General features: G+C 36.7%; 2 protein-coding genes across 3 annotated transcripts in view; both read right to left on the bottom strand.

The window, feature by feature from the left end:
• Positions 1 to 291: 291 nt before the first annotated feature.
• Fkbp12 (FK506-binding protein) lies at positions 292 to 2,432 on the bottom strand. The gene is made up of 3 exons (XM_089735844.1): positions 2,276 to 2,432; positions 1,472 to 1,632; positions 292 to 895 (listed from the first exon to the last, which is right to left on the bottom strand). The coding sequence occupies exons 1-3, from the start codon at positions 2,310 to 2,312 to the stop codon at positions 767 to 769; spliced, it is 327 nt and encodes a 108-aa protein (XP_089591970.1). The 5' UTR covers positions 2,313 to 2,432; the 3' UTR covers positions 292 to 766.
• Positions 2,433 to 9,530: 7,098 nt separating this feature from the next.
• The window catches only part of Cbp53E (Calbindin 53E), a 200,568-nt gene continuing 182,772 nt past the window's right edge, over positions 9,531 to 27,326 (bottom strand). The window contains exons 9-13 of one of the 2 annotated variants that reach the window (XM_089735834.1): positions 23,936 to 23,981; positions 16,376 to 16,387; positions 15,633 to 15,689; positions 14,308 to 14,379; positions 9,531 to 14,026 (exon numbers count right to left, since the gene is read on the bottom strand). In XM_089735834.1, the coding sequence (XP_089591960.1) occupies positions 13,874 to 14,026; positions 14,308 to 14,379; positions 15,633 to 15,689; positions 16,376 to 16,387; positions 23,936 to 23,981 (340 nt within the window). In that variant the 3' untranslated portion in view covers positions 9,531 to 13,873. The remainder of the gene's footprint in view (positions 14,027 to 14,307; positions 14,380 to 15,632; positions 15,690 to 16,375; positions 16,388 to 23,935; positions 23,982 to 27,326) is intronic. The other variant, XM_089735835.1, reaches the window with a different exon arrangement.

The following is a 27,326-nucleotide window of genomic DNA, read 5'->3' as shown; positions in this document are numbered from 1 at the left end:
TAGTCCTTAAGGCTACCGGGGAAAAGGCTAAATTGAGACTAAGACCTCAAGTTTCGAGGTACATTGCAGAATTCTTGTAGTTGATGTCTACAGGCTCCGGTAATCACATATATTACGGGATTCTGACCTCGTGCACCCATATATTGAATGAAATTAAAAAAGACAGCTAGCTGCTTTTGTCCATGATAATATCATGATAACGTATTATGTAGTAGAAAGTTGAAAATGTTAAATTAAAAACATTGAACTACATTGGACTGGATTTCATAGCAGTAAGGCACAATAAAACAATTTTTAGTATGTATCCAGAGTTTATTTTACATTAATTTTATTGTTTATAATATTAAAATCATTTCAGATTACTATGAAACACTTTGTTGGCAGATTGTGCTAAACAGTTTGAGACAATATTGGATTACTAGAATAAATATACATACAATTATCCCGTAAATGTAAATAAGAAGTATTGTGATGAAATTACAATGACAAAATGCTGGTAAGGAATGTAAGTATTGTCAGATAAAATAGAATCAATGATCTTCAGAATTTCATTTATAAGTCTTACCATAAACTTATTTACCTATAATATGAAATTCTTACGGATAGCATAAGTATATATATATTTCCACTATAAATACACATAATGTTGGTATAAACTCTTCAATGAGAGTATGTGATAAAAAATAATGTGATAAGCTGTGACTTAGTTTCAAAGGGCAATTGACATTACAATGATGTTGTAATAATTTTTGGTTACAAATTGTATTTATTCGAGACGTAGAAGTTCTACATCGAAAATAAGTGTAGAGTTGGGAGGTATGACTCCAGGGTGGCCTTGCTGACCGTAAGCATAGTCAGGAGAGCAGGTTAATTTGGCACGCTCACCTACAGACATCTGAAACAAACAAAAATTGTCATCTTTTCACTTTGCTTTCTATCTTAATAGGAGTTATAGGATTGTGATGCAGTTACAAATTTTATTGATGACTGATAGTTTACAAAACTCATACAGACTGCAGGGATTTTGATATCATATTTAGATTGTTACTAGCATGAAGGAAAAATTTTCATTATGATCAGGTTAAAGACAGAAATTATCAACAACTACTCTAAGATTCTAGTTCTTCAGTGCTGGGGGCCATTCATTCTATGTGTAGTGTGTACTCTGCCTATAATATCTAATTATCTATCTATGATGAATTAAATTTAGAGCTTTCAAATTTTAATCATAGTCTTTCTAGAAATGGTCAATGAGTGTGGATTACAGTTAAATCACAAGGCAAATATTTGTAACATGACAATGTGCTCGAGATATTTGGGTCTCGGGATTTAGTGCAACTTGCCAAAGCTGTTTAGCTTGTGAAGAAGAGATTTGAAATTGACAAATAAAATATCTATGCATATGACCATGGTCACAGAATATGTAAAGCAAAACGAGGTATAGGTTATTGGATTTCTATTTTGTTGGTACCTTTGCCACACCCTCATCCCAGCCACGGATTACTTCAGATTTTCCGATCCTGAACTTGAAGGGCTTGCCACGGTCACGCGATGAGTCAAACTTTTTACCGTTCGTGAGTGTTCCAGTGTAATGAACAACTACAGTCTGTCCTGATTTGGGATAGGTCGACTCTGAAACATTAATGAAAAGTATCCTAAATATTTGATGAAATCAATTAACAGTAATTTCAATGTAAATGAAATAAATGTATAGGGATTTTTTTGAACTTATTATTTACTTTATGTTAAATATAGGTGGTCAAAATTAAAGATTAAAATACTCTGGTTTATAAAGTACATACTGTAGTAAAAAAATTGAGACTAATAATTTTTTGGCCTAATGTAGCAAGCAATAACAATTTTAGATGTGATGTTAAATATACTAATTGATGAAATTTTCTATATAATTAAGGCAGCATTCATCGAAATTATGAAATAATGCAGTTAATTCTTAACAAACGGTCCCTATAATTGATGGGAGTTGATGCCATGAGAAATATCGGACCGCACAACGCTAAGCGTGACTTGCGCGTTACGACGCCTCGAACTATTTGCTGAAAATAACCTAACACAAGAAAAACTGTGGCAAACTAAATAAAGCTACTATTAACTGTACCATTACATGATATATTCAAGTATCTGGTTAGAATTCTCATGTTGTTTCATTTAGGTTCGACATTGGCAAAGAAACTCTCACAGAACGTTGGGGAGTTTTCTTAGCATTGTTCAATTAATAATTAAGGATTACTTTTCTATTACTGGTATACAGACTTACCGTCTCCTGGACTGATAGTTTCAACAGTAACACCCATTATTTACAATGTATTTCTCTATTTTTTCGAGATAAAGATCCTCGCTCTCGCAATGCGGTCTAGACAGTGTTGCCAAATTTGATATGAATTTTGATGTATAGATTCTCCCCACAAAATTAAAATAATCTCCCTAAAAGCTATGGTTTCACTTTTTTAAACATTTTTTTTGTATTAGTTAATACTAAATAAAGTAACTAGTTTTTCTTTCTAATTGTACAATAAAGACAAATTGATATGGTTAAATTATATAGGGAATGAAAACTGAAGATTTTACTATAGTAGAAAATATTCACATTTTTTTTTTATTGCTTAGATGGGTGGACGAGCTCACAGCCCACCTGGTGTTTAGTGGTTACTGGAGCCCATATACATCCACAACGTAAATGCGCCACCCACCTTGAGATATAAGTTCTAAGATCTCAGTATAGTTAGAACGGCTGCCCCACCCTTCAAACCGAAACGCATTACTGCTTCACGGCAGAAATAGGCAGGGCGGTGGTACCCACCCGCGTGGACTCACAAGAGGTCCTACCACCAGTAAAGTTTTATTGAATGTCTTAATGGCTTTTGATAAACCCTTTAAACTCTCTCTACCCGATGATATGCAGGCGAAGTAAACTGTTCCTTAGAAATAAGGTGACACTGTACAAAACTTGCATACGCCTCGTCATGACCTATGCAAGTATAATAATGTTCGCTCACGCGGCCCGCACTACCTTAAAATCACTCCAAATCATCCAATCCCGTTTTTGCAGAATAGCCATCGGAGCTCCGTGGTTCGTCAGGAACGTCGACCTCCATGACGACCTGGACTTAGAGTCCATCAGTAACTATCTACAGTCGGCATCGATGCGCCACTTCGATAAAGCGGCACGACACGAGAACCCTCTCATCGTGGCCGCCGGTAGCTACATTCCCGATCCTCTGGACAGAATGGAAAGCAGTCGACATCGCCCCAAACAAGTCATTTCGGACCACATTCCCGATCCACCAGCGGTGCTTCCTAGGTACCTCAAGTACCGGTCATCGTTCTCGTCGAACTCGTCGCTTGCGACGAAGGGCTCGAGGAGTAAATTAACCCTCGGACACAGCCCACTGAGTTTCTCATCGGATCTTCTCAGTGGGTCGCGTTTCCGATCCGCTGGTAGATTCTGCGAAGCACGGCTCTTGCTAGGGTTCGTGTTAGTAACGTCGTCAGGTTTGAGCCCTGTGAGCTCACCTACTAGTTAAGGTTACGCTGAAATAGACTCTTAAAGCTCTCAGCTTAGGTAGGAAAAAAACAAACTTTTAACATATATAGGAACAATACTGAGAGTATCTTCCGAGCTTACCTTCTAAATTTAGGCAGAAAATCCTCAATATTGCACCGTTTGTTCTGATGTGACGACCACAGATGAAATGACATTATAACTTAAAAAATGAAGTATAGGTTTAAACCTGTTAATTAAACCTATTAATTAGTTATAATTTCAAAACTGATAGTTTCTGAATCTACCTTTAAATGCAAATTACAGGGAAAATTTCGCTGTTTTCGTAATAGTAGACCACGGTTTTTGTCACGATGATTTTCCCCATGATTGCCTTAGATGTGGTTCTCTGTGTTGATGACTTGGCTCTCCTGAATGGGTCACTGATATCTTATAAAATAAAAAATAATTAATTATGAACTGAACATGAAACGAGAGTTGATTACAATAATTGGATTTTAATAACGGACTTCTCACCGTTGTCAGATCGTTAAATCAACTTTAATCCTATTGTCATCTCATTTTACTTATTTTAGAGTAGAGTTGGGGTCAGCGACTTTACTAGTTGACAACGACGACCGCGGTCAATACGAACAATAGAACGAACTTCATCTGTGAACGAACACAACCAAGCAAAGAGAAAATAATACAAATCGCCTATATGCACTCATCACTTTTAATTATCAAACTGGTATTCTTCCCGCGAATGTACTCGAATGTAGTCGAGTACATAACAATCGAGTCGGAATGTCATCGCTCGAGTCTGTGGAATCGAGACAGACCATAGACCTAAGACAGACACATGCAGATGCAATATGCATTCGTTCGTTGCCTGACTTGGGAACAGTGAGGATGTCTCGGAAAATGTCGTTTCGTGCTGCGCAAGCTCTTGCACGATTACCCTCTGTTGGATGCTTGGGTTTCTTGAATAAAACTTCCAAATCGATCTGGAGCCTGTATTTTCTTTATACAGGTTTTTCTTAATTTTTTATGTTGCGAATAAGTTAGCTTGGCGCGGCCATTTATTGAAGTGTGTAAATGGTGTAGGTAAACATAAAAAAATTTTTCAACATTGCTCCTTAAAAATTCGTAGGCGTTAACACCCTCCATTCGTCCACAAAGTCAAGAGTTTTTTTTAATGCTTACATAGGTGGACGAGATCACAGCCCACCTGATGTTAAGTGGTTACTGGAGCTCATAGACATCTACAACGTAAATGCGCCATCCACCTTGAGATATAAGTTCTAAGGTCTCAGTATAGTTAGTTACAACGGCTGCGCCACCCTTCAAACTGAAACGCATTACTGCTTCACGGTAGAAATAGACGAGGTGGTGGTACCTACCCGTGCGGACTCACGAGAGGTTCTACCACCACTGTGTTATGTGTTTAATATAGGTTTTAATTCGCCTACTATTCAAATCAAATCAAATCAAAAAATTTTTATTCAACATAAATGAAAGTACATACTTGTTGAACGTCAAAAGAACTACCGCCAATTCACAAGAACTAGCCTCCGTCCTGAGAAGAATTGGCAAGAAACTCAGCGGGCATGTCTTTTTTTTTTTTTTTTTAATATGAAATTATTATTTATTAATTTTTTAATATTAGATTATTATTTTTTTAAATATGATTTTTTTACAATGAGTATTATAACGTAACAATTACTACGATATTGAAATGCCCGGAGCGAGCAACTCAGTCCCACTTTGTGCAATCTTCTAGATAATCATTGACTTTATAGTAAGCTTTATTGCACATATGTTCTTTAATAGTTTTCTTAAACCTATGTATATGTAGGTTCTGAACATCTTGTGGGATTTTGTTGTACAGGCGCACAGACAAACACCCGAATGAATTTCGTATCTTATGTAACCTACTCATCGGCACAACAAGCTTGTGTTTGTTCCTAGTATTTCTATTATGTATGTCCGACTTTTTAGGAAACTCCTCAATATGTTTACGAACATACATCAAATTTTCAAAAACGTACTGGGATGGCATAGTGAGAACTTTAATTTCTTTAAATTTCTCCCTCAGGGATTCCCTTGAGTGAATGTTATAAATAGCACGTATAGCTCTTTTCTGCAGAATAAATATCATTTCTACATCGGCCGCATTGCCCCATAGCAAAATGCCATAGGACATGACACTGTGGAAGTAACTAAAGTAAACTAAACGAACATATTGCTATTATTTCCTTTGCAGAACCTTTGCTTGACTGCTTGATATCTTAGGCGTTAAGTCAGAAGTCATACATAAAGAAGTGAAGTGTAATAAATAAAATTAAAGGGCTCAAATCTGACGTTGCTAACACGGACCCTAGCAAGAGCTGTGCATCCCAGAATCTACCACCGGATCGGAAACGCGACCAACTGAGAAGATCCACCGAGAAACTCAGTTGGCTGTGTCTGTAGGTTACAACTAAACAAATCACCTCACGGTCAATTGGCCATAAACTAGGATTCCTGTACTATGGGAACTAAAGGCTGGTATACATTAAATACGTTAAAATTTATAAATAAATACAATATACACGTAATATGTCGAATATATGAATTTCTGGCAACATTAATAAAAAATATGAAAATGCATATTTATTCGCAACCTCAATTTTAAGTAGCTTGTACTTTTGCGTTTTTTTTTTAAGTTAGTTATTCTTAATTTTTCATGATCCATGTGTAAATCAACACCGAGGAACACGATGCAAGGAGAAGGAAGGAGTATATAAAGGTTTTAAATTTTGCATTATTTAAATTAATTTCACGACATTTCTTCTAGAAATAGTACTTACGATTAGATTGAAAATATTTTGATTTCGCCATGGCTATTGTTACGTTGAAATTAATTTTATAGGCGGAGTTGTACACTTCACGACCTTCGATAAACGATCACCATTTTACCACCATATCCATCACAATGAAAACATTGGTGCTCATCTCGAAACCAGGTTGAAGCCTCAATAACTGTATCATAGAAACTGTTGTTCTACGTATGCATCGTGGCAGGTTCGTTATCAATTACCCAGTAATTACGAATACATACAAAGATAGGTGGTGTGGTACATTGTAGGACCTCTTGTGAGTCCGCGAGGGTAGGTACCACCACTCTGCCTATTTCTGTCGTGAAGCAGTAACGCGTTTCGGTTTGAAGGGCGGGGCAGCCGTTGTAACTATACTGACACTTTAGAACTGATATCTAAAGGTGGGTGGCGCATTTACGTCATAGATGTCTATGGGCTCCAGTAACCTCTTAACACCAGCTGTAAGCTCGTCCACCCATCTAAGCAAAAAAAAAAGAAGATAGGTTTGATCTTCATGGCACGATATTAGACTGGAATTTGTTCGTCAAATTACAGGGATTATAATTTTACATTTGCCACAGTATTTGAACCCGGGTCGGGAGTCGCGAAACACAGGACGTTTGAACGTTAAGTGTTTGCTTCTTCAACAGTTCATATCGACGCTTAAAAGGCAAACGTGACTAAGCGACAATAACTGCTTTATACATAAATTATAGGCAATAACCGTATTCGATGCGCAAAGAATATATATTTCTAGGTCTATTAAAATCATTTCAATCCTACAGCTAGATTCGTTAAAATAGATTTTTTTTCAGGTATTTCAACTTTAAATTAGTCTACTGTAAAGTTCACGCATTGTCGCTTAGTCACGTTTGCCTTTCAAGCGTCGATATGGACAATTTTTTACGGTTATAGCTAACTATGAATTCCATGAATCTTTAATTCACATTATACCACATCCCTGTATTGTGATTCTTTAATTAAGGAAAATGGTATGCCGCATCCGAATCGTTCTTATCTCGGTGATGTTAGTGCGACATGACACTTAGAATAATTTAATTTAAAATTAAGTTATTCCTTTAATAAAACACCGTATACGAAATAGGAAATTTATAAATCATCAGAATCAAATTTTTTATAACGACAATAATTCTAATAAATATTATGGTATTGTTATCATTTTTCATTGCTTATTTAGGATTTTTGAAGATAATATTTTCATTAAAACAATGTGCTTTTTGTATATTGCTTCGCGGCGTATATTTTAATAAAAATTTCGAATTGGTAAACAGCTTAAACGATGACTGATAAATGATAATTGTAAATGGACATGCTTTAACAAAAACCGACTTCAAATAGAAAAATATATAGTTATATTCCAAAACAAATTAATATACACTAAAAACAATAATCATCGAAATCGGTTGGCGTGATATTGAGTTATTGAGTTGTTCATCTAATATAATTTGTCGCGCACGTACTTAATGCAAATTTAAGACTTGTATGGTTTTCTCGTGGATACCATTATCAGAACTGGACAAAATAGAAATGGGACCACACGGGAAGCTTTCAGGGGTCATTTTTCTAATAAAAAAATAATCATCAAAATCGATTCACCCAGTCAAAAGTTATGAGGTAACAAACATAAAAAAAAACATACAGTCGAATTGAGAACCTCCTCCTTTTTAGAAGTTGGTTAAAAATACAGATTCGTGAAGCTTTGTGGCGAAATAGATAAGACGTTTGGTATGCATCATATCCATACAAGTGTGCCGTGGTTCGATCGTGAGGCAAGTATTATTTTTTTCTAATAAGTTTTCGCATTAAAATGTTTTTTTTCTCTTCTTTAAGGTAGGATAGCGGTTGTTGTTTACTCCCATGACCATAGATCACTGTGTGGGCTTTCAATTGATCAAAGAAACTTGCAACGAAAATCTTAATGTAAACTTTGTAAAAGTGTTAGTTAAATAAATGCTATACATACATATATTATATTAGTTATACAATATTTTTAAAAGCAATTCTAGTTTGCATACATTTTATATATTTCGGAAATCTATGTATGTGTACAGAATTACAACAAATATTGTTAATAAGTTCATTATTACTGATTCTTAAAGGTAAAATTGAAGGAATTTTAATTTATTACAACTTTTGAGGGAAACATCGGAATAACGGAAGCATAGAATATCAGAGAAACGAAAAAAAAACCAAAACATTTGTTTTTAATACTAAAACTAAACATTACATAGCGACACACTTATTTTTATTAAAAACGAAACGCAATTATCGTCTTGTTGCAAGTAAAATATTTCTTAATGTGTTTGTTATCTATGGACATCAGTTTTGTATCCTGTATTTATTTATTTATTTATTTATTAAGTTGCACCAACAAAGTGATCATCAATACAAAACATTGACAAATTGACAAAAGTTCATGGCAGATGTCACCTCAATTATAGGTGCAATCGACAGTGCATTAACATCAAAAATAAAAAAAATATACAGCTAAGATTTGAATACATTTCATTCATTGCTTAAAATTAATTTAATTGTATGCGAAAAGCATTCGAGAAAATTAAATAGGTTTCAATATTAGTGTTTATTTAATCTATAATAATTTATTCTGTGTGTACATTACTGCATCTCTTAATAGTCTGTGGTACAGTACCAAAAAAAAAGTCTGTGGTACGTTGAGCCGTATGCTATTTCGTCACTCGCAAGAAGTACACTATTCAGAAGAAAGCTATTCAATAGTAAAAATACACTATGTTTTATGTAGATAGAAATAAGGAGCACACTGTCTGTATCTCAAGAAGTATCAAGTCGTGTAATTTCAGAGATAGCTCAAAAAGTTACCATATTTAAATTTCCAGCCAGCACAATTCACTCTGTTTATAATTGTTACATATAGTTTTTTCATGACTTGTACTTAAAGACAGTTAGTTCTCCTTAGCTCTATCCTTCATAATTACATTGTAAGTTGAAACTTTAGATAGCACTGCATCAAATCTTCCTGAAACATCAAATTTGTTGAAATGTCAAACGTCAAAAATTTTACATTACTAGGAATTCGATTACATACTTAGGTAAACCTAGATTGTTTAAATCATAAAGTATCAAATTTATTCAGTCTGACACATTCTTCCAAGCTCCACTGCTTTTCATTAAAATAAAATTATTCTATTGATTTTCAAGTAGGTATCTAGTTGAAGTTTAGGCATGTAGTTATTATGAATTAGCATTTGTTTAGGCCTGTTTTTAAAAACACAAAACATTAATTAATAATGATAATAGTATTGAATTTTATACACGGAAACTTTTAGTAGTGAATCGAAAAAAAAATTATAAGTGTGTTCGTTTTTTTTTTTTAAACATAATTATTAATTAATAAATTTAATGGTAAAATACCTGACCAATTTTCATCAACCCATCGTTCTCTAACCTCATTAGGTATTAACTTAAAGATGGCCTCTTTTAACGCTGTTTCAAATTAGGCCTTACTGAGATGGAACATAATAATATACTGTGTATATTAATAGTATTACTGTATTTGCAGCGATAGTTATCTTAGATGATTTAACTGTACTGTTAAAAGTGAGACCCTACAACTCATGTCTCAAGGTGGGTGGCGGCATTTCGTTGTAGATGTCTATGGGCTCCGGTAACCAGTTAACACCAGGTGGGCCGTGAATTCGTCCACCCAACTAAGCAATAAAAAAATTTAAGCTTCACTATCTCAATTTAATTGCAAGTATTCTATCATTTGTTATTTTCACATACGTCACGAAATTTCAAATTTTCGACCTCATAAATACTTTATTATTGAATAGGAACATTATGGATATTATTTTCAGCTGATAATCTGTCAACTTTATAAAAATAAGAAATTTAAAAAAATATTTAAAATTTATTAACTTAATTAAAATTACATATTAATTTTTTAGTTTTCAAATTTAGTTTCAAAATTCTCATGTTAATATTAAGTTCACGATTATAATATATATTATAATATAAAGCTTAGTTAAGTTATCGACATTTTTCTACTAAAAATATATCGAAGAATTCGTAGAATTGAAGATAGATTTTTATCGTATTCCATAAAGCTCTTTCATCGTGATAAGAGTTTGTTCCGGCTTAGAATGCTTTATCGGATAATGTGATTTCGAATCACACGTAAAAAAAAAACAGCCCGAAATTAAGGATTTTAATGCTAACACGTATTGTAAATAATTTCTCTACAAGTACATACAATAAGAAAACAGTTAGGTAACAATTTATTAATCGCGTGTCAAACAATTTTTTTATTCAGCAGCTGTTTACGAGCTGTATTGCCAATGATTGTTTTGGAAAAATTAACAGTTTTGTTCGGAATGTCAAAAAACACAAAAGGGAAAATGTAAATATACTATGAATATAAACCTTGAGGTGCCCACGATTTTGGTAGAATTTCGATCATTACGGTAACACGGCTTTTTTCAATACAATTTGATTGATATCAAAATATATATAATAGTAGGCAGCGGCTTGGCTCTGCCCCTGGCATTGCTGAAGTCCACGGGCGACGGTAACCACTCACCATCAAATGGGCCGTATGCTCGTTTGTCTACAAGGGCAATAAAAAAAAAGCCGAGTTACGGTAATGATCGAAATTCCACCAAAATCATGGGCACCTCAAGGTTTATATTCAAAGTGTGTTATAATTAACGACATTTTATTTTTGGCTTCTTTAGTTTAAAAAAAAAGTTTTAAGTTGATATCCATAGAAAAAGCAATTGGAATTGTCTTCGTGGTATGTACGAATTTAGTAAGGTGCATTTAGGTAGTGGATTTAAATTCAATAAAGACATTAAAGATAAGAGATGCAGACATACTTGTGTTCAGAATAAATAACTTAACGACATGACCGTTTAAGAAATCGTTTAAAAAAAAAAATAGATTGCGGAGAATATTTTTGAATTGTTTTTCAATAATTCACAGATAATGTTTTTTTTTATTTATTGTTCTGAATAGTTATTTTAATGAGTAAATATTCAAGGAGTTAGAGATAAAATTAATTAGCCTTTTAAATAATCAAAAATATTATCGTTTATTAAAAAAATATATATATATTTGGCAATTTCTTTGGCATTGCGGGTACATTAACATTAACTAACATCGAGATACAAAGTTTTAACAACACAAGCAGTAGGACAAAATCAAATGGATGGATGCCTTAATGATATCGATTGATTGTGGTGGGCAAGGTAGAACGGAATGGGTAAATACCTTAATCAGCTGAATAAACGGGCTGTGAGATGTTGCGCAAGGTGTAGTTTCGTTTCCTGATAGTTTGTGGGACATGTGTCCTGGGGTGGTAGTGAGCAGTAGGTTTCCCGCAAGGTGGACTGACCAGGGTAAAGCTGCAATGGATTGCCCTCTGCACGTAAGCACCAGACGTAAAGCCGAAAGGAGTCGCACCGCGTTGTAAAACTCGCCACCATAAACATGACGGCCACGATACTTTTTGCCAAGAGAGTGACGACGAAGATCTTCCGTAATGTGGCGGAAAAAGATGGATTTCAAGATATTATCGACTCTACATCTGAAAAGTTTCACTTCAAAATCATGAGATTTGTGAATGCGGGATTTGAAAACTATAGAGGCTAGAAATAAGAAGCACCATCTCAGTGTATTAAAAAGTGTCCACTGAAACGGAGCTAATCAAGATGGCGCCACAGTAGCAAGTGGAAAGATTTTAAAAACAGCGCCTTATTTGAGTCGACTATTATCAAAGCCGGCAATCTGACTTTTGGACAATTATTGGTAAATCAGAAAAACGAATTATTGACTTTGTATTCCATTGGCAGTCACAAAACTCTTCGGAACGACATCTTAGATAAATAACAGGTCAACTATTAACCTTTATTTAATGCAGGTTTTGAACCGTATTCTTTGAAGGAGATGATTATATTCAAATCAATCTGTATTGACATATCAATAACATTTATTTGTCCAAATGCACAGATTGCCACCTTTGATAATAGACGACTCATTTATACTATCACACTTCACTTCAACCCAGTACACTTTACTCTGCTTAAAACTGTTTTATTCATATAATTTCCACTTGCTACACTAGCTAGCGCTATTTCGGTGAGCCTTCCAAAAATAACTTACTGGTTACGGGTGAACACTTTTTCAACATGTCCCCTATACAGGATGGTGCTTTTTATTTCTGCCCTCCATATTGAAAACTCACCAAATTGCTTCGTTTTCAGACTACCTCCATTAAATTTTGTCTTACTGCTTGCAAATAAAATACACAGTGCATACACACAGTCGCTTACGTTATCCAAAACAACATTTACTTTGTAGTGTTACAAGCAACTACAATTAGTTATAAATAATTGATGATTATATACGTCATTACTGATCGCGTTTTGAGATCACAGTATAATAAATAGAATTGTTAATTGCATGTTCAAAACTCGTGTCGTTAAATATTGAAACTTTATTTTTAGAACGAAATGATTGTCACAACAAATACAGGCTACGTTTTTAAATGTATTAAAAATATTGTTATTTTTAAATCTTCGTCTTAACACTCGGATTACAATACCGAAAAACAAAATCCCTTAAAATCACAACACTTATGACATTTCCGCTAGTTGTACCGCACGAGATCTGTTCTAGATGATTCCGTATTAAAAAAAAAATCGTCCTGAAATTCGTTTTGTCATCATAACGACCATGATCTCGGGTCACGTCGTACAAGATTCAATAAGGGGAAAGCAGTTTAAGTCGAAGAAATTGAAGGAATACCCAATGGCGTTTATTTGGCCTAACTATACTTGAGACGTTTGAACTCATATCTTAAGGTGGGTGGCGCATTTACATTGTAGATGTCTATGGGCTCCAGTAACCACTTAACACCAGGTGAGCTGTGAGCTCGTCCACCCGTGTAGGCGATAAAAAAATAAAATCGTTTACCTTTTCCAAGACAACACAACTTGAGATGACAGACAACATCGAAGTGTTTTTTTTTATACAAAAAAAAATCCCGAGTTTTCGCCATTCAAGAATCATTAGTTTGTTGGAGAGATACCGGCATCGTAAAATGGAAAAAGGTTATGTTCAGTGCGCTTATTGCGAGTTTTTTAACGTTCTCGATAACGTAAAAGTTAGCTCTTAACGTTTATGCTATCGAGAGAGTTAAATCTGTCAAATATCTTGTGTTCTGTGATGGCTAGCGACCACAACCATAATAAACAAGAGAATAAATCGAAAAGCACTTTAAATTCTGCGGCTCGCGAACACCGAAGGAAATGCTATAATATAACGACAATAATAAACGCATAGTTAATTCATGAAATTAGTTTTGATTTAACGTGTTTTATGAGAAGCTTAAAGTACCTCTGTGGCTTTAAAGCTTTCTCGGTTAACCTTTGGGTATTTCTACAATTGGCTTGTTACAAATTCGAAATTTAGCCGGTAAGCATACGGGACGGAGTGGTGACAGTTTTCATGTTGTTTACGGCGTGACGACCTCTTCTTCTTGGTTGTGCTTCGCGAGAGCCAGTAGGATCATGGTCAGCTGCTTTCTGCTGATCTTCCCTTCGCTGCTGTATTCGACACCTTGGAGGATGGTTTCCTCGAATTCCAAAAGGTCTTGCGCGTCGTAATCCTGAAACGAGCGTAGGACGCTTTCATCAGAACAAATCCTTCTTATTTTTTTTTTATTTCTCAATATGGCAATCGTCTTCTTGTGATGCCAATGTGGTCAGTTTTGATTTTTTATATAAAGCTTCAATGAAGTTTGATTTACTTGAATATGTAATATAAATTGAAATGAAATTATAATTAGGTAAATGATTCAAAACATTTATAAAAAAAATTAATCCTACTTTCTTTTTCTATTTTTAAAACTATTATTACATAGTTAATAATTTGTTAATTAAAAATTACCTTTTTGACTAATTCTAAAAGATCTTTCAGGAATCCTCGTAGTTCTTCATTCTCTATTGAGCCGTTGTTATCCTGAAATATTATTTAAAGTGTTACTTTATTTTATTAAATCGTGGCAAAAAGACAGGACTCCGAGCGGAGTGTTCCGAGAAACTGTTTGAGGTTATCCCGCCATTTTTATTTTATCATCGCACCAATTGTCAACGGGGCGCATTTTATTTAAACTACTTATCCGTTCTACATTACCAAAGATCTTCTTTGCTACGTAGCGACTGGTTCTGTAAATAATACGTTAAATACAAATGCTCCCTGAACGCAACACTTCCAGTTTTAAAGGATCTTTCAAAATAATTCCGAGACAGAAGACATTTAAACCTTTATGGTTTTATTTTTGTCATTGGCCAGTGTCGTGACACACTCAAAGTGTTAATAGAACTAAATCGATTTTAGATTAACTTTGTGACGTGTTTACCTAGAATGGAACGAAAATACAGGAAAAATAACAAAGAAAAAACAAAACGAAATAAATAAGGATCAACAAAATATTCGTTTATTTACAAAAATATATATATATAGGGAGAGAGACAGAGAATACACTTTATTGCATACCAAAACACAATTTATATTCAAAAAACAGACAAAAATACATTTGTGCAATAGGCGGTCTTATCGCTAAAAGCGATCTCTTCCAGACAACCATTTAATTTACAGAAATTCTGGAAATTATAAAAATATAGCAGGCATGTTGCGGTGTACTATAGACACTACATTATCATCGAAAATATATACATACAATAAACAGATATATACCGTATATAATTGCATTCGGTAAGGTGCATTCGTATGTAGCGATGCACCGGTGTTCGAACCCCGCAGGCGGGGGTACCTATTTTTGTAATGAAATACGTACTCGACAAATGTCCACGATTGACTTCCACGGTGAAGGAATAACATCGTGTAATAAAAATCAAACCCGCAAAATTTATAATTTGCATAATCACTGGTGGTATCTCTTGTGAGTCCGCACGGGTAGGTACCACCGTCCTGCCTATTTCTGCCGTGAAGCAGTAATGCGTTTCGGTTTGAAGGGTGGGGCAGCCGTTGTAACTATACTGAGACCTTACAACTTATATCTCAAGGTGGGTGGCGCATTTACGTTGTAGATGTCTATGGGCTCCAGTAACCACTTAACACCAGGTGGGCTGCGAGCTCGTCCATCCATCTAAGCAATAAAAAAAAAATCATTAAAGAAAATAAAATAGCTTAATAATAATAGCTAAATAAAATATTTTAAATATCAATGACTTTAACCTATTAAAACTTACCCGATCGTATAAAGAGAACACTCTCTCTATGTCATCTTTCGTTAGCTTGGTTGCGCCCTGTAAATATTAATAAAAAATATACGCTAGCTAAATCAAAATCATATACGCTATTAGTGATGCTCATGATTAGATAAAAGCTTTTAATGTTAGCCATAATAACATTTTATCAGTAATATTTCAATATACACGTGAGGTCCTGTAGCGACCTAGCACGGGTGGCGATAACCACTTACGATCAGATGGTCCGACTGCTTTTCTTCAACATCAAGAAACGCATTTGCAACGTTTTTATTTACCTACACTATTCGACGAAAACTATTTTCAGTAATAAAAGTTTAAATACTATTTGTAAGCTATTTAACTAAAGATTTATATTAGTTTATATGAATTTATTTTGTATTAAAAGCGTACTTATTGTGTGTATTTAAATAAACTTCTACGGTTATCCTTAGACTAAGTTAAAAAAAATCTTTAATAACGATACTGTCGAAAAGTCTAAAAAATATCACTTAGTTTAACTGACTACAGTGCTTATTTCATTTTTAGTTAAACTAACAGACAAAGGGTTTTTTATCATAAGTCCTTTTTTATTTATTATTCAAGATAGGCATGCGAGTTCACGGTTCATGTATTGAAAGGTAATTTAATATAGATTACGTATGGAGCCAGTGTGAATATGTTGTACAGATTGTACTATTGAAATGAAGACAGTATCATCACAAAAGAAACGTGTGAGGACTCACCTCGATGCCCTCCTATGTGTGTGCAGTGCAAGACATAAGCATTAGTGTCAGACAGACAGACATACAGGCAAATAAACGATAGTGTTCATGCTACTATAATTTTCTATAGAATCACTGTAAACACATTTTATATTTTAATTTTATTTTAGTTTTTAATTACCACGAATTTTTTTGTAGCTGGCAACATTTGCGTGACATGGTTTTTAAAAAAAAAGTATTTTGTTATATTATTAATTCGTTAATGATCGTCACGCAAGATCTCGGTATTTAATTAAATCGTTTTTCAAATCAGTTAAAAGAGGTTGCGTGATTTAGATAACGCGTGCACGTGTTAGGCGGACATTTAATATTTGACAATAGTTGTTTATTTTTGCTAATTAGTGCAAGAATTGGTGTTTCATTTTAAATGTAGAAAAATATCTATATGCATGGGGCTTTGGCTACCGACCAGATCACTTTTGAAAACATACTCGTACGTAAATAAAATGGAAAACAGTGATCCAGTCTCAATCTTGACCCTTAGATAGCGAGTCTTTTAGAGGCACGTTCAATTCCTCTGTGCCATCAGTGTACTATAAAGCTACCGATTTTTGTTAATATTATAAATTAGTAGTGACCAGTAAACCTATTTCGCTCTCGGAGCATAGTTTCAAAGTTGAAATGTCAAAAAGTTGTCAAATGTCCAATCGTTGCCTAACCGAAAAAGTTGCCACTAAAAAAATCAAAAAAATCGGAGTGATTTAATTTTTTCATGTCTATTTATCAATTATGTATTTTTAATGCGAATGAGTCATTTGTAAGGTTTCATTGAAGCAAAAGCAAAAAAAAATGGGAAACGTATGATAGAATTAATGAACAAAATATATTGTAAAAGGGCACCCATGCAAATTACGATTAAAATAATGTGTAGTACATTGTATTTTGATTAAAAACTAAATTCAATGTGGTACTAAAAGCTATATGAGTAAATAGTAAGTAGTTAGTAATTAAAATAATTATCTGCTGAAGAAGATTGTGATATAAGAGTAAATAAAAAACAAAGTATCACAAACGACATGCTTAGTATTTCGAAATAAGTAAAATAAGGGAATAAAAATAATACTTTGTGTAATTAAGGCTACTTTTACGGTTTAGTCTCCAGTTTTTATTGTTATTATACATATTATTAGTGTACATATTAATGTCGACTGTGATTATGAAAATCTTAAAGTACCTACAGTACCACGCAATAAATATTGCACATCGATATTCAGAAAGAGACAGTCGTCTAATTTTGTTTTTGTTGTAGAGCGTAATGCGGAGTTTACATTACGAAAGTAGTGTCATGCATGTTGAGCTCACTTTCGCGAAAGTAGTTTCGATATATGCGAAAGTAATTTCGTAAAAAAATTAGTGTCGCGAAATCCACAGTATCGCAGTAACCATGGCGCCGTCAGCATCAAAGCAATATTTTACTATATTCAATGTAGCTAAAAAAATGCTTATATACCTATGAACTTAAAAAAAGGCTATGAAGAAAAAAAAAGTTGGTAGATTCGAGGATGGTCAACAAGAAGGCATTTAGGTGCAATGAAGTTAGTCTCTGAATTAGCAGATGAAGATCCTGAGAGTAATAAAAACTATTTTCGAATGAGTGAAGATAATTTTGATTTTTTACTGTAGGTGTTTCGGGTCCCATAGACACCCTTGTCGCTGATGTTCATTAATAAGATCTATTTTATTTTTCTGTACTCCATCGTTAGTTTACCATTTTCAACGCTTGAAGCGCGTCCGAACTAACAATACACACGTCCGCACAACGCAGGCCCTTTCGCGACATTAGTTTCACGTCGCGTTTACACTATGAAATTAGTTGCATGACACCAATTTCACCAAAAAATCGCGCAGGGCACGAAACTAATTTGCATGCATGAAATTAATGCATGCATTACGAAAGTATTAAATTACACGTGAAACTGTTGGTAAAACTAATGTCACGAAATTAGCCACTAATTTCGTAATGTAAATTCGGCTTTACGATCTGGTATCCATGGAGACTAAATGTCAATTAGGTAATGTGCGACAGATATAACGCTTTACGAAGCAAAAATTAACCGTCTCTTTCCCACGGTCGATGTGCAATATTTATCGCCGGGTACTGTACCTACCTATTCGATTCGTCGGATATAATATGATGACAAAAAATATATGCGAAAATAACCATAAAAGTGGTTTTAACTAATCATATTTACGACTCGTGAGAAACGCAGACTATATTATTTAAATGTAATGGTAGGTAATCCAAAAAATGTTATTTTGTAATAATTCATCTGAATCACGATGCTTTTTATACGCCACGATTTTAATTATCAAAAATATGAACGTGATAATATGTTCTTCTTGCAACGAAAAAAAATCGATTTAAAATTTTAATAATTCTCGAACAATTATCCAGATACAGATTGGTCTGATATAATCGACCAAACGAAAGCGTTATCTAAAAAGAATGTTAAGAGTTAATCGATTTTACGATATCGATACACAAATGTACTATGCATAATTACGAAAAGTATTCAATGTTATTAAAATAATTATTGGAGTTTACTCCTTTAGAATCGATTTACATATATAGGCCCGGGGTATGAAAATTATGGGGACCAAAATCGTACTAGCATGTCACACGAAATGCGTTATGCGCCTGATTGGCTCCTGATTGCGTGATGCGTGCGCGCGCCAATCAAAATCGTACTAGCATGTCACACGAAATGCGTTATGCGCCTGATTGGCTCCTGATTGCGTGATGCGTGCGCGCGCCAATCAAAATCGTACTAGCATGTCACACGAAATGCGTTATGCGCCTGATTGGCTCCTGATTGCGTGATGCGTGCGCGCGCCAATCAGGAGCCAACACGCGGCCGCGTTATCGCAGGTGACGCCGGGCTGCTGCGCCGGCAGTCCGCCACAAAGCCTCGTACTGATCGCGCGTTTCTCTCATTATTGTATTTTCATATATTTGTTAGTCGTTTGTTTTGTGTCTCGTTAATTTGTTAATAATCTGTAGTGTATCGTGTTGTCGTAATATAGAACTATTTCTCGTATTGTTTCGTTTAATTTTTTATATCCAGTAAACTCCAGTCGTGCGTCGGAGCGGACACACACACTTTTTGGAGTTTACTCCTTTAGAATCGATTTACATATATAGGCCCGGGGTATGAAAATTATGGGGACCAAAATCGTACTAGCATGTCACACGAAATGCGTTATGCGCCTGATTGGCTCCTGATTGCGTGATGCGTGCGCGCGCCAATCAAAATCGTACTAGCATGTCACACGAAATGCGTTATGCGCCTGATTGGCTCCTGATTGCGTGATGCGTGCGCGCGCCAATCAAAATCGTACTAGCATGTCACACGAAATGCGTTATGCGCCTGATTGGCTCCTGATTGCGTGATGCGTGCGCGCGCCAATCAGGAGCCAACGCGCGGCCGCGTTATCGCAGGTGACGCCGGGCTGCTGCGCCGGCAGTCCGCCACAAAGCCTCGTACTGATCGCGCGTTTCTCTCATTATTGTATTTTCATATATTTGTTAGTCGTTTGTTTTGTGTCTCGTTAATTTGTTAATAATCTGTAGTGTATCGTGTTGTCGTAATATAGAACTATTTCTCGTATTGTTTCGTTTAATTTTTTATATCCAGTAAACTCCAGTCGTGCGTCGGAGCGGACACACACACTTTTTGGAGTTTACTCCTTTAGAATCGATTTACATATATAGGCCCGGGGTATGAAAATTATGGGGACCAAAATCGTACTAGCATGTCACACGAAATGCGTTATGCGCCTGATTGGCTCCTGATTGCGTGATGCGTGCGCGCGCCAATCAAAATCGTACTAGCATGTCACACGAAATGCGTTATGCGCCTGATTGGCTCCTGATTGCGTGATGCGTGCGCGCGCCAATCAAAATCGTACTAGCATGTCACACGAAATGCGTTATGCGCCTGATTGGCTCCTGATTGCGTGATGCGTGCGCGCGCCAATCAGGAGCCAACACGCGGCCGCGTTATCGCAGGTGACGCCGGGCTGCTGCGCCGGCAGTCCGCCACAAAGCCTCGTACTGATCGCGCGTTTCTCTCATTATTGTATTTTCATATATTTGTTAGTCGTTTGTTTTGTGTCTCGTTAATTTGTTAATAATCTGTAGTGTATCGTGTTGTCGTAATATAGAACTATTTCTCGTATTGTTTCGTTTAATTTTTTATATCCAGTAAACTCCAGTCGTGCGTCGGAGCGGACACACACACTTTTTGGAGTTTACTCCTTTAGAATCGATTTACATATATAGGCCCGGGGTATGAAAATTATGGGGACCAAAATCGTACTAGCATGTCACACGAAATGCGTTATGCGCCTGATTGGCTCCTGATTGCGTGATGCGTGCGCGCGCCAATCAAAATCGTACTAGCATGTCACACGAAATGCGTTATGCGCCTGATTGGCTCCTGATTGCGTGATGCGTGCGCGCGCCAATCAAAATCGTACTAGCATGTCACACGAAATGCGTTATGCGCCTGATTGGCTCCTGATTGCGTGATGCGTGCGCGCGCCAATCAGGAGCCAACACGCGGCCGCGTTATCGCAGGTGACGCCGGGCTGCTGCGCCGGCAGTCCGCCACAAAGCCTCGTACTGATCGCGCGTTTCTCTCATTATTGTATTTTCATATATTTGTTAGTCGTTTGTTTTGTGTCTCGTTAATTTGTTAATAATCTGTAGTGTATCGTGTTGTCGTAATATAGAACTATTTCTCGTATTGTTTCGTTTAATTTTTTATATCCAGTAAACTCCAGTCGTGCGTCGGAGCGGACACACACACTTTTTGGAGTTTACTCCTTTAGAATCGATTTACATATATAGGCCCGGGGTATGAAAATTATGGGGACCAAAATCGTACTAGCATGTCACACGAAATGCGTTATGCGCCTGATTGGCTCCTGATTGCGTGATGCGTGCGCGCGCCAATCAAAATCGTACTAGCATGTCACACGAAATGCGTTATGCGCCTGATTGGCTCCTGATTGCGTGATGCGTGCGCGCGCCAATCAAAATCGTACTAGCATGTCACACGAAATGCGTTATGCGCCTGATTGGCTCCTGATTGCGTGATGCGTGCGCGCGCCAATCAGGAGCCAACGCGCGGCCGCGTTATCGCAGGTGACGCCGGGCTGCTGCGCCGGCAGTCCGCCACAAAGCCTCGTACTGATCGCGCGTTTCTCTCATTATTGTATTTTCATATATTTGTTAGTCGTTTGTTTTGTGTCTCGTTAATTTGTTAATAATCTGTAGTGTATCGTGTTGTCGTAATATAGAACTATTTCTCGTATTGTTTCGTTTAATTTTTTATATCCAGTAAACTCCAGTCGTGCGTCGGAGCGGACACACACACTTTTTTTTAATACGATAATAAAATAAGAATTATAAGAACTGAAATAGTTATATTGAAGCTCCCTTTCGCTATGCCATCAAGAGTTTCTTTTATTGTTTTTATTTATTTCGTATATGGGTGGACGAGGTTGTCTACCTTCTTGACGTGACAACGTCTTATAATTTGATGGAGCCGGCTGCACGCACGAAAAAACATGACTCATGCGGCGTTACCTCGCTCTGAGGCGTTCCATTTAAGGCTTGAAGTGCAAGCGAGAGCGCGCAACGAGCGACAAAGAGGCACAATCGGCCTCCGCGTTCGGCAGCGTTCGACATCTGTCTCTCTCCTACTTGAGTGAGCGATGCATTCGCGTGGACAGCTGCTATACAATAATACATTTATGTACATGTTTTCGTCAAGTATGAAGTTCAGTGAAAAGTGAATGTGGTTTCAATTGTTTATAGCAACTATAATTGCGATAATTGAATAATGAAACCTTTCCATCAGTATTTTCTTATGACCTGTCACGTTCAACTATTGTCAGTAAACCGACATTACAGACGACCGGTTTTTTTTATTGCTTAGATTGGTGGACGAGTTCACAGCCCACCTGGTGTTAAGTGGTTACTGGAGCCCATAGACATGTACAACGTAAATGCGCCATCCACCTTGAGATATAAGTTCTAAGTTCTCAGTATAGTTACAACGGCTGCCCCACCCTTCAAACCGAAACGCATTACTGTTTCACGGTAGAAATAGGCAGGGTGGTGGTACCTACCCGCCCGGACTCACAAGAGGTCCTACGACCAGTAATTACGCAAATTGTAATTTTTGCGGGTTTGATTTTTATTACACGATATTATTAAAACCTGGTGGTTTCGGAGCCCACTGAAATGAGGTCGTACTCTTAATAGTATTGTATGTATATGTACAGTTGTACCACCCTGCATAATTGAATATGCAGCTTCGAAAAGGGCACATCTCTGAAAATGTAAAATGTTCAGGAAAATAAAAAAATCAGATTATTTTCTAAAGCAGTGTAAAATTTAAAATATTAACTTTCGAGATATATTTTAGTGTTAATTAGCAATTGAAAATTACTGGATTTATTATAAAATTGGTGTAGGTAAGCCTCAAAACTACATTTATATGAAAAAACGTATTTGACAAAATATGCGACATGTGCCCTTTTCGAAATAGCATATCCTGACCGAAATGATGACGGGAGGGTTCAATAAATGCTTTCCTTTTTTTTAAAATAAATATAGCAATAATTGGAGATTTTAAAATTTTAAGAAAAATGCCAGTCAGACGATTCAAAACTAGCTAGAAAAATTATTATAATCATGATTAGCCAATCGTGAATCTATTATAAACTTTTTTTTATATCATCATACCCTAATACCTACCTATAATCGTCCCGTGTATACGACGAAAGATCATGCTTATATTGCGTAGCACGCTCGAAAATTACTGTCCTTAGTTAAATTTCCATAGAATTTCTGAGAACTATACGATTGACGCACGTGTTTAAAAGTGCTAACAGACGTTAATTTAAATATTGTTACACCATTAACCGACTTCAAAAAAGGAGGAGGCTCTCAATTCGACTGTATGTTTTTTTTATGTTTGTTGCCTCATAACTTTTGACTGGGTGAATAGATTTTGACGATTCTTTTTTTATTAGAAAGCTGACGCTTCCCGTGTACTCCCGTTTCAGTTTAGTCTGGTTTTGATAGTGGTATTCACGAGAAAACCATATAAGTCTTAAGTTTGCATTAAGTAAGTGCGCGACAAATATATGAATAACTCAATATCACGCCAACCGATTTCGATGATTATTATTTTTAGTGTATATTGATTTGTTTTGGAATATCTTTTTTTTTCTATTTGAAGTCGGTTTTTGTTAAAGCATGTCTATTTACAATTATCATTTATCAGTTATCGTTTAAATCGAATTTCCAATTCAAAATTGTTATTAAAACATACATGCTTACTTTATGACCTAACCTAACCTTTTCAACTATTTTCAGTAATTAAAATCGTGGTGCGTATTTTTGTTACAAAATTAATGTTCCTCCTTTTTTACTTTAACCAAGCAAGGATAATCTTTTGACAGAATGGATGTGAATTTTTTGGCGTGTAACGAACTGTCACTTACCTTGAACACCTGTCTGCAAAGGAAGTTCTCTTTAACTGGAAGTAATCTGTGGATGAGTTTTTTTTTTAATATCTTATAAATATTACACGAATTGTTTGAGATTTTCCCTATTTTTATCATTGCACCTCCCGCCACGTTAGCGGAGTTCAACCATAGTTTTTCGAATCACTGTGTTCATCTACAGTGCGTTTCCAAAGATCTTCCTTGCCATGTATCATCTGAATTTTCTCATAGAGCTGCCCCCTATATACCCTAGATACCTATCAACATGGTGTTTCTCAAGCGCTATAACATTTTATTTTTCAGACGATGTTTGTGAGGTATTTAGCAGTAAGCGAAGGCTATGCTGTGTTCTTGGCATTGCCAAAAATGCAAACAATGTCGATAAAAAACAAGTAATATTATTATATTTTGTTAATTAAGAATCTCTGTGGGTTTAAATAAGATAGTGGTAGTATACTGGTAGCTTTTTAATTGCTTTCTGGAGGTATACAAGTGTGGGAATATACCCCAAGCACCGGTCATCGTTCTCGTCGAATCCGTCGCTTGCGACGAAGGGCTCGACGAGTAAATTAACCCACAGACACAGCTAACTGAGTTTCTCGCCGGATCTTCTTAGTGGGTCACATTTCCGATCCGGTGGTATATTCTGCGAAGTACGGCTCTAGCTAGGGTTCGTGTTAGCAACATCGTCAGGTTTGAGCTCCGTGAGCTTACCTACTAGCCCGGTGACGCTGATATGATCTTTCAAGGCCATCAGCTTAGGTAGGAAAAAAAAAAGTTGGAATATGAAGCAATATCACTGGACGTGGTTTCCTGGTATCTTCGAAAATGCCCATTGAAGTACTTAACTCAAATAAACTTCATTTAATTGCGCTGTAATCCACTTTCCATATAGAAAAGTAAGGAGTAATTTATAATATTTGGCGAAAGGTATCTACATATATACAGAATTAAGAGTGTGTAAAAATGTGTCTTTAGGCTTCGGTTTTTTCTTTAGCCTAGATCAACTTTTTTATAGCACGCCTTTTCCGATTTTTTTTTAATGTTTTTTAATGCCCTTGTAGGCAGATGACATATGGCCCACCTGATGGTGAGTGGTTACCGTCGCCCATGGACTTCAGCAATGCCAGGGGCAGAGCCAAGCCGCTATCATTAAAGCTCAATATTCTACGCAACTTTTACCCATAAAATTGAATACATTATCTTGAGATAACAACACGATTCTCGTAAAACAACACGGTATCTGACATATAATTTAAGAAGTATAATGTATTTTTTTTCAACGTAAACATTCCGGAAGCTCAAAAGCCCTTTGAACACGTTTGGGGCACGAAATTAGTTTCATCCGTTTTCCTCGAAGATAGGTTCAATTAGATGTAAAAACATAAAATTATATACGAAAATTATGTTATATAATGGCGTACATATCAGCGAATAGTTTAATAAAGACAGTTACTGTCATCTCATCGGATTTACGAAGTCAAAGTCTATAGTGAGCTTATTAATCAAATTCAGGATTGACTCTACGATTGCATTTGTATTGTCTTTTCTCCTCTTGAACTTGAGGAGCTGTTCAATTTAATAGAAGCCGCTGATTTTCGCAACCGATCGTCTCGCCGGAACTATCATCCGCACCATCTGGATGGTTGGCGTTCCACTACAATGCGTTTTAAAAACAGTTTTCTGCCACGCACAGTAAATCTCTGGAATTCGTTGCCATCAGCGGTCTTCCCCAACAACTGCGACATTGGGGTATTCAAGAAAAGAGCATATTCTTACCTGAAGGGTAGGCAACGCAATGGCGTAAACGCTGGTGACCGTGGGCGGCGGTGAATCACTTACCATCAGGTGACCCGTCTTGCTCGTTTGCCACTCGTTGTTATCAAAAAAAAAAAACTACGCCAGTGGTACATGAACAAAAGCAGAAGATTTAAGCTGACCCAAGTTTTCGCTAATATTTGCACATCTTACTCTGGAAAGTAGACTGCTCGTAATTTCTATCTAAAAATCTGCTTCATAAGACATTCATTGTTGGACGTAATAATCTCACAGGTATTGTGTTACTGAATCATACATACAAAGTAATTTCAAGGTTTAATTAGGTTTTTTTTAGTTTGACGTTGAAAATACTAATAGTAATAAATAGTAATTCTAGCATAACACGCAATGTACATTAAAAATCGGATAACACTTCGGATCAACGTTCCAGTATGAGATCCAAGAGCTAGCAGCTAACCCATAGAAACAGCCCACTGAGTTTCTCGCCGGATCTTCTCAGTGGGTCGCGTTTCCGATCTGGTGGTAGATTCTGCGAAGCACTGCTCTTGCTAGGGTCAGTGTTAGCAACACTCCGGTTTAAGCCCCCTTTTTTTTTTTTTCCTACCTAAGCTGAGAGCCTTGAGAGGCTATATCAGCGTAACCCTAACTTTTGTAGGTGAGCTCACGGGGCTCAAACCTGATGACGTTGCTAACACGAGCCCTAGCAAGAGCCGTGCTTCGCAGAATCTACCACCGGATCGGAAACGCGACCCACTGAGAAGATCCGGCGAGAAACTCAGTGGGCTGTGTCTGAGAGTTAATTTACTCGTCGAGCCCTTCGTCGCAAGCGACGGGTTCGACGAGAACGGTGACCGGTGCTTGAAGTACCTAGAAGCACCGTTAGTGGATCGGGAGGATCCGAGATGACGTGTTTTGGGCGACGTCGACTGCTTTCCATTCTGTCCGCAGGATCGGGAATGTAGTTACCGGCGGCCACGATGAGAGGGTTCTCGTGTCGTGCCGCTTTATCGAAGTGGCGCATCGACGCCGACTGCATATACTTACTGGTGGACTCTAAGTCCAGGTCGTCATGGAGGTCGACGTTCCTGACGAACCACGGGGCTCCGACGGCTATCCTGCAAAAACGGGATTGAATGATTTGGAATGATTTTAAGTGTATGCGGGCCGCGTGAGCGAACACTACACTTGCATAGGTCATGACGGGGCGTATGCAAGTTTTGTAGAGTGTCACCTTATTTCTAAGGGACATTTTACTTCGCCTACATATCATCGGGTAGAGACGTCCTAGAATGAAGGCGGCACGGTCGCGTACCGTCTTGATGTGAGGGCGGAATGTCATCCTACTGTCGAGGGTGACGCCTAAATATTTGACCTTCGGGGCCCACGGTATGGGCTGGTCGAACATCGTGATTGGGCGAATGGCGGGGGCGGGGGTGTTGACGCGCCTAGTCGGGAGGGGGATTCTCAGCGTGGTGTTCGGAGGGCGACCCCTTTTGAAGAGCACCGCTGTGCTTTTCGTGGGGTTGATGTCGATGCGCCACTTCCGGAACCACTGTCCCATGGTGGTGGCTGCGGTCTGAAGTCGTCGATGAAGCAACGCCTTCTTCCT

This window comes from Bombyx mandarina, chromosome 20 (assembly GCF_030267445.1).
Source record: "Bombyx mandarina strain Sakado chromosome 20, ASM3026744v2".
In the NCBI taxonomy this organism is placed as follows: domain Eukaryota; kingdom Metazoa; phylum Arthropoda; class Insecta; order Lepidoptera; family Bombycidae; genus Bombyx; species Bombyx mandarina.
Note: the sequence above shows the minus strand (reverse complement) of the source record. Positions and strands in the feature narration are given on the sequence as shown.

Coding starts and splice junctions, on each gene's coding strand:
- Fkbp12 (XM_089735844.1), bottom strand. CDS start 2,312: ATGGGTGTTACTGTTGAAACTATCAGTCCAGGAGACG. Junction 1,633..2,275: donor AACTATCAGTCCAGGAGACG/GTAAGTCTGTAT, acceptor TTAATGTTTCAG/AGTCGACCTATCCCAAATCA. Junction 896..1,471: donor GGGATGAGGGTGTGGCAAAG/GTACCAACAAAA, acceptor TGTTTGTTTCAG/ATGTCTGTAGGTGAGCGTGC.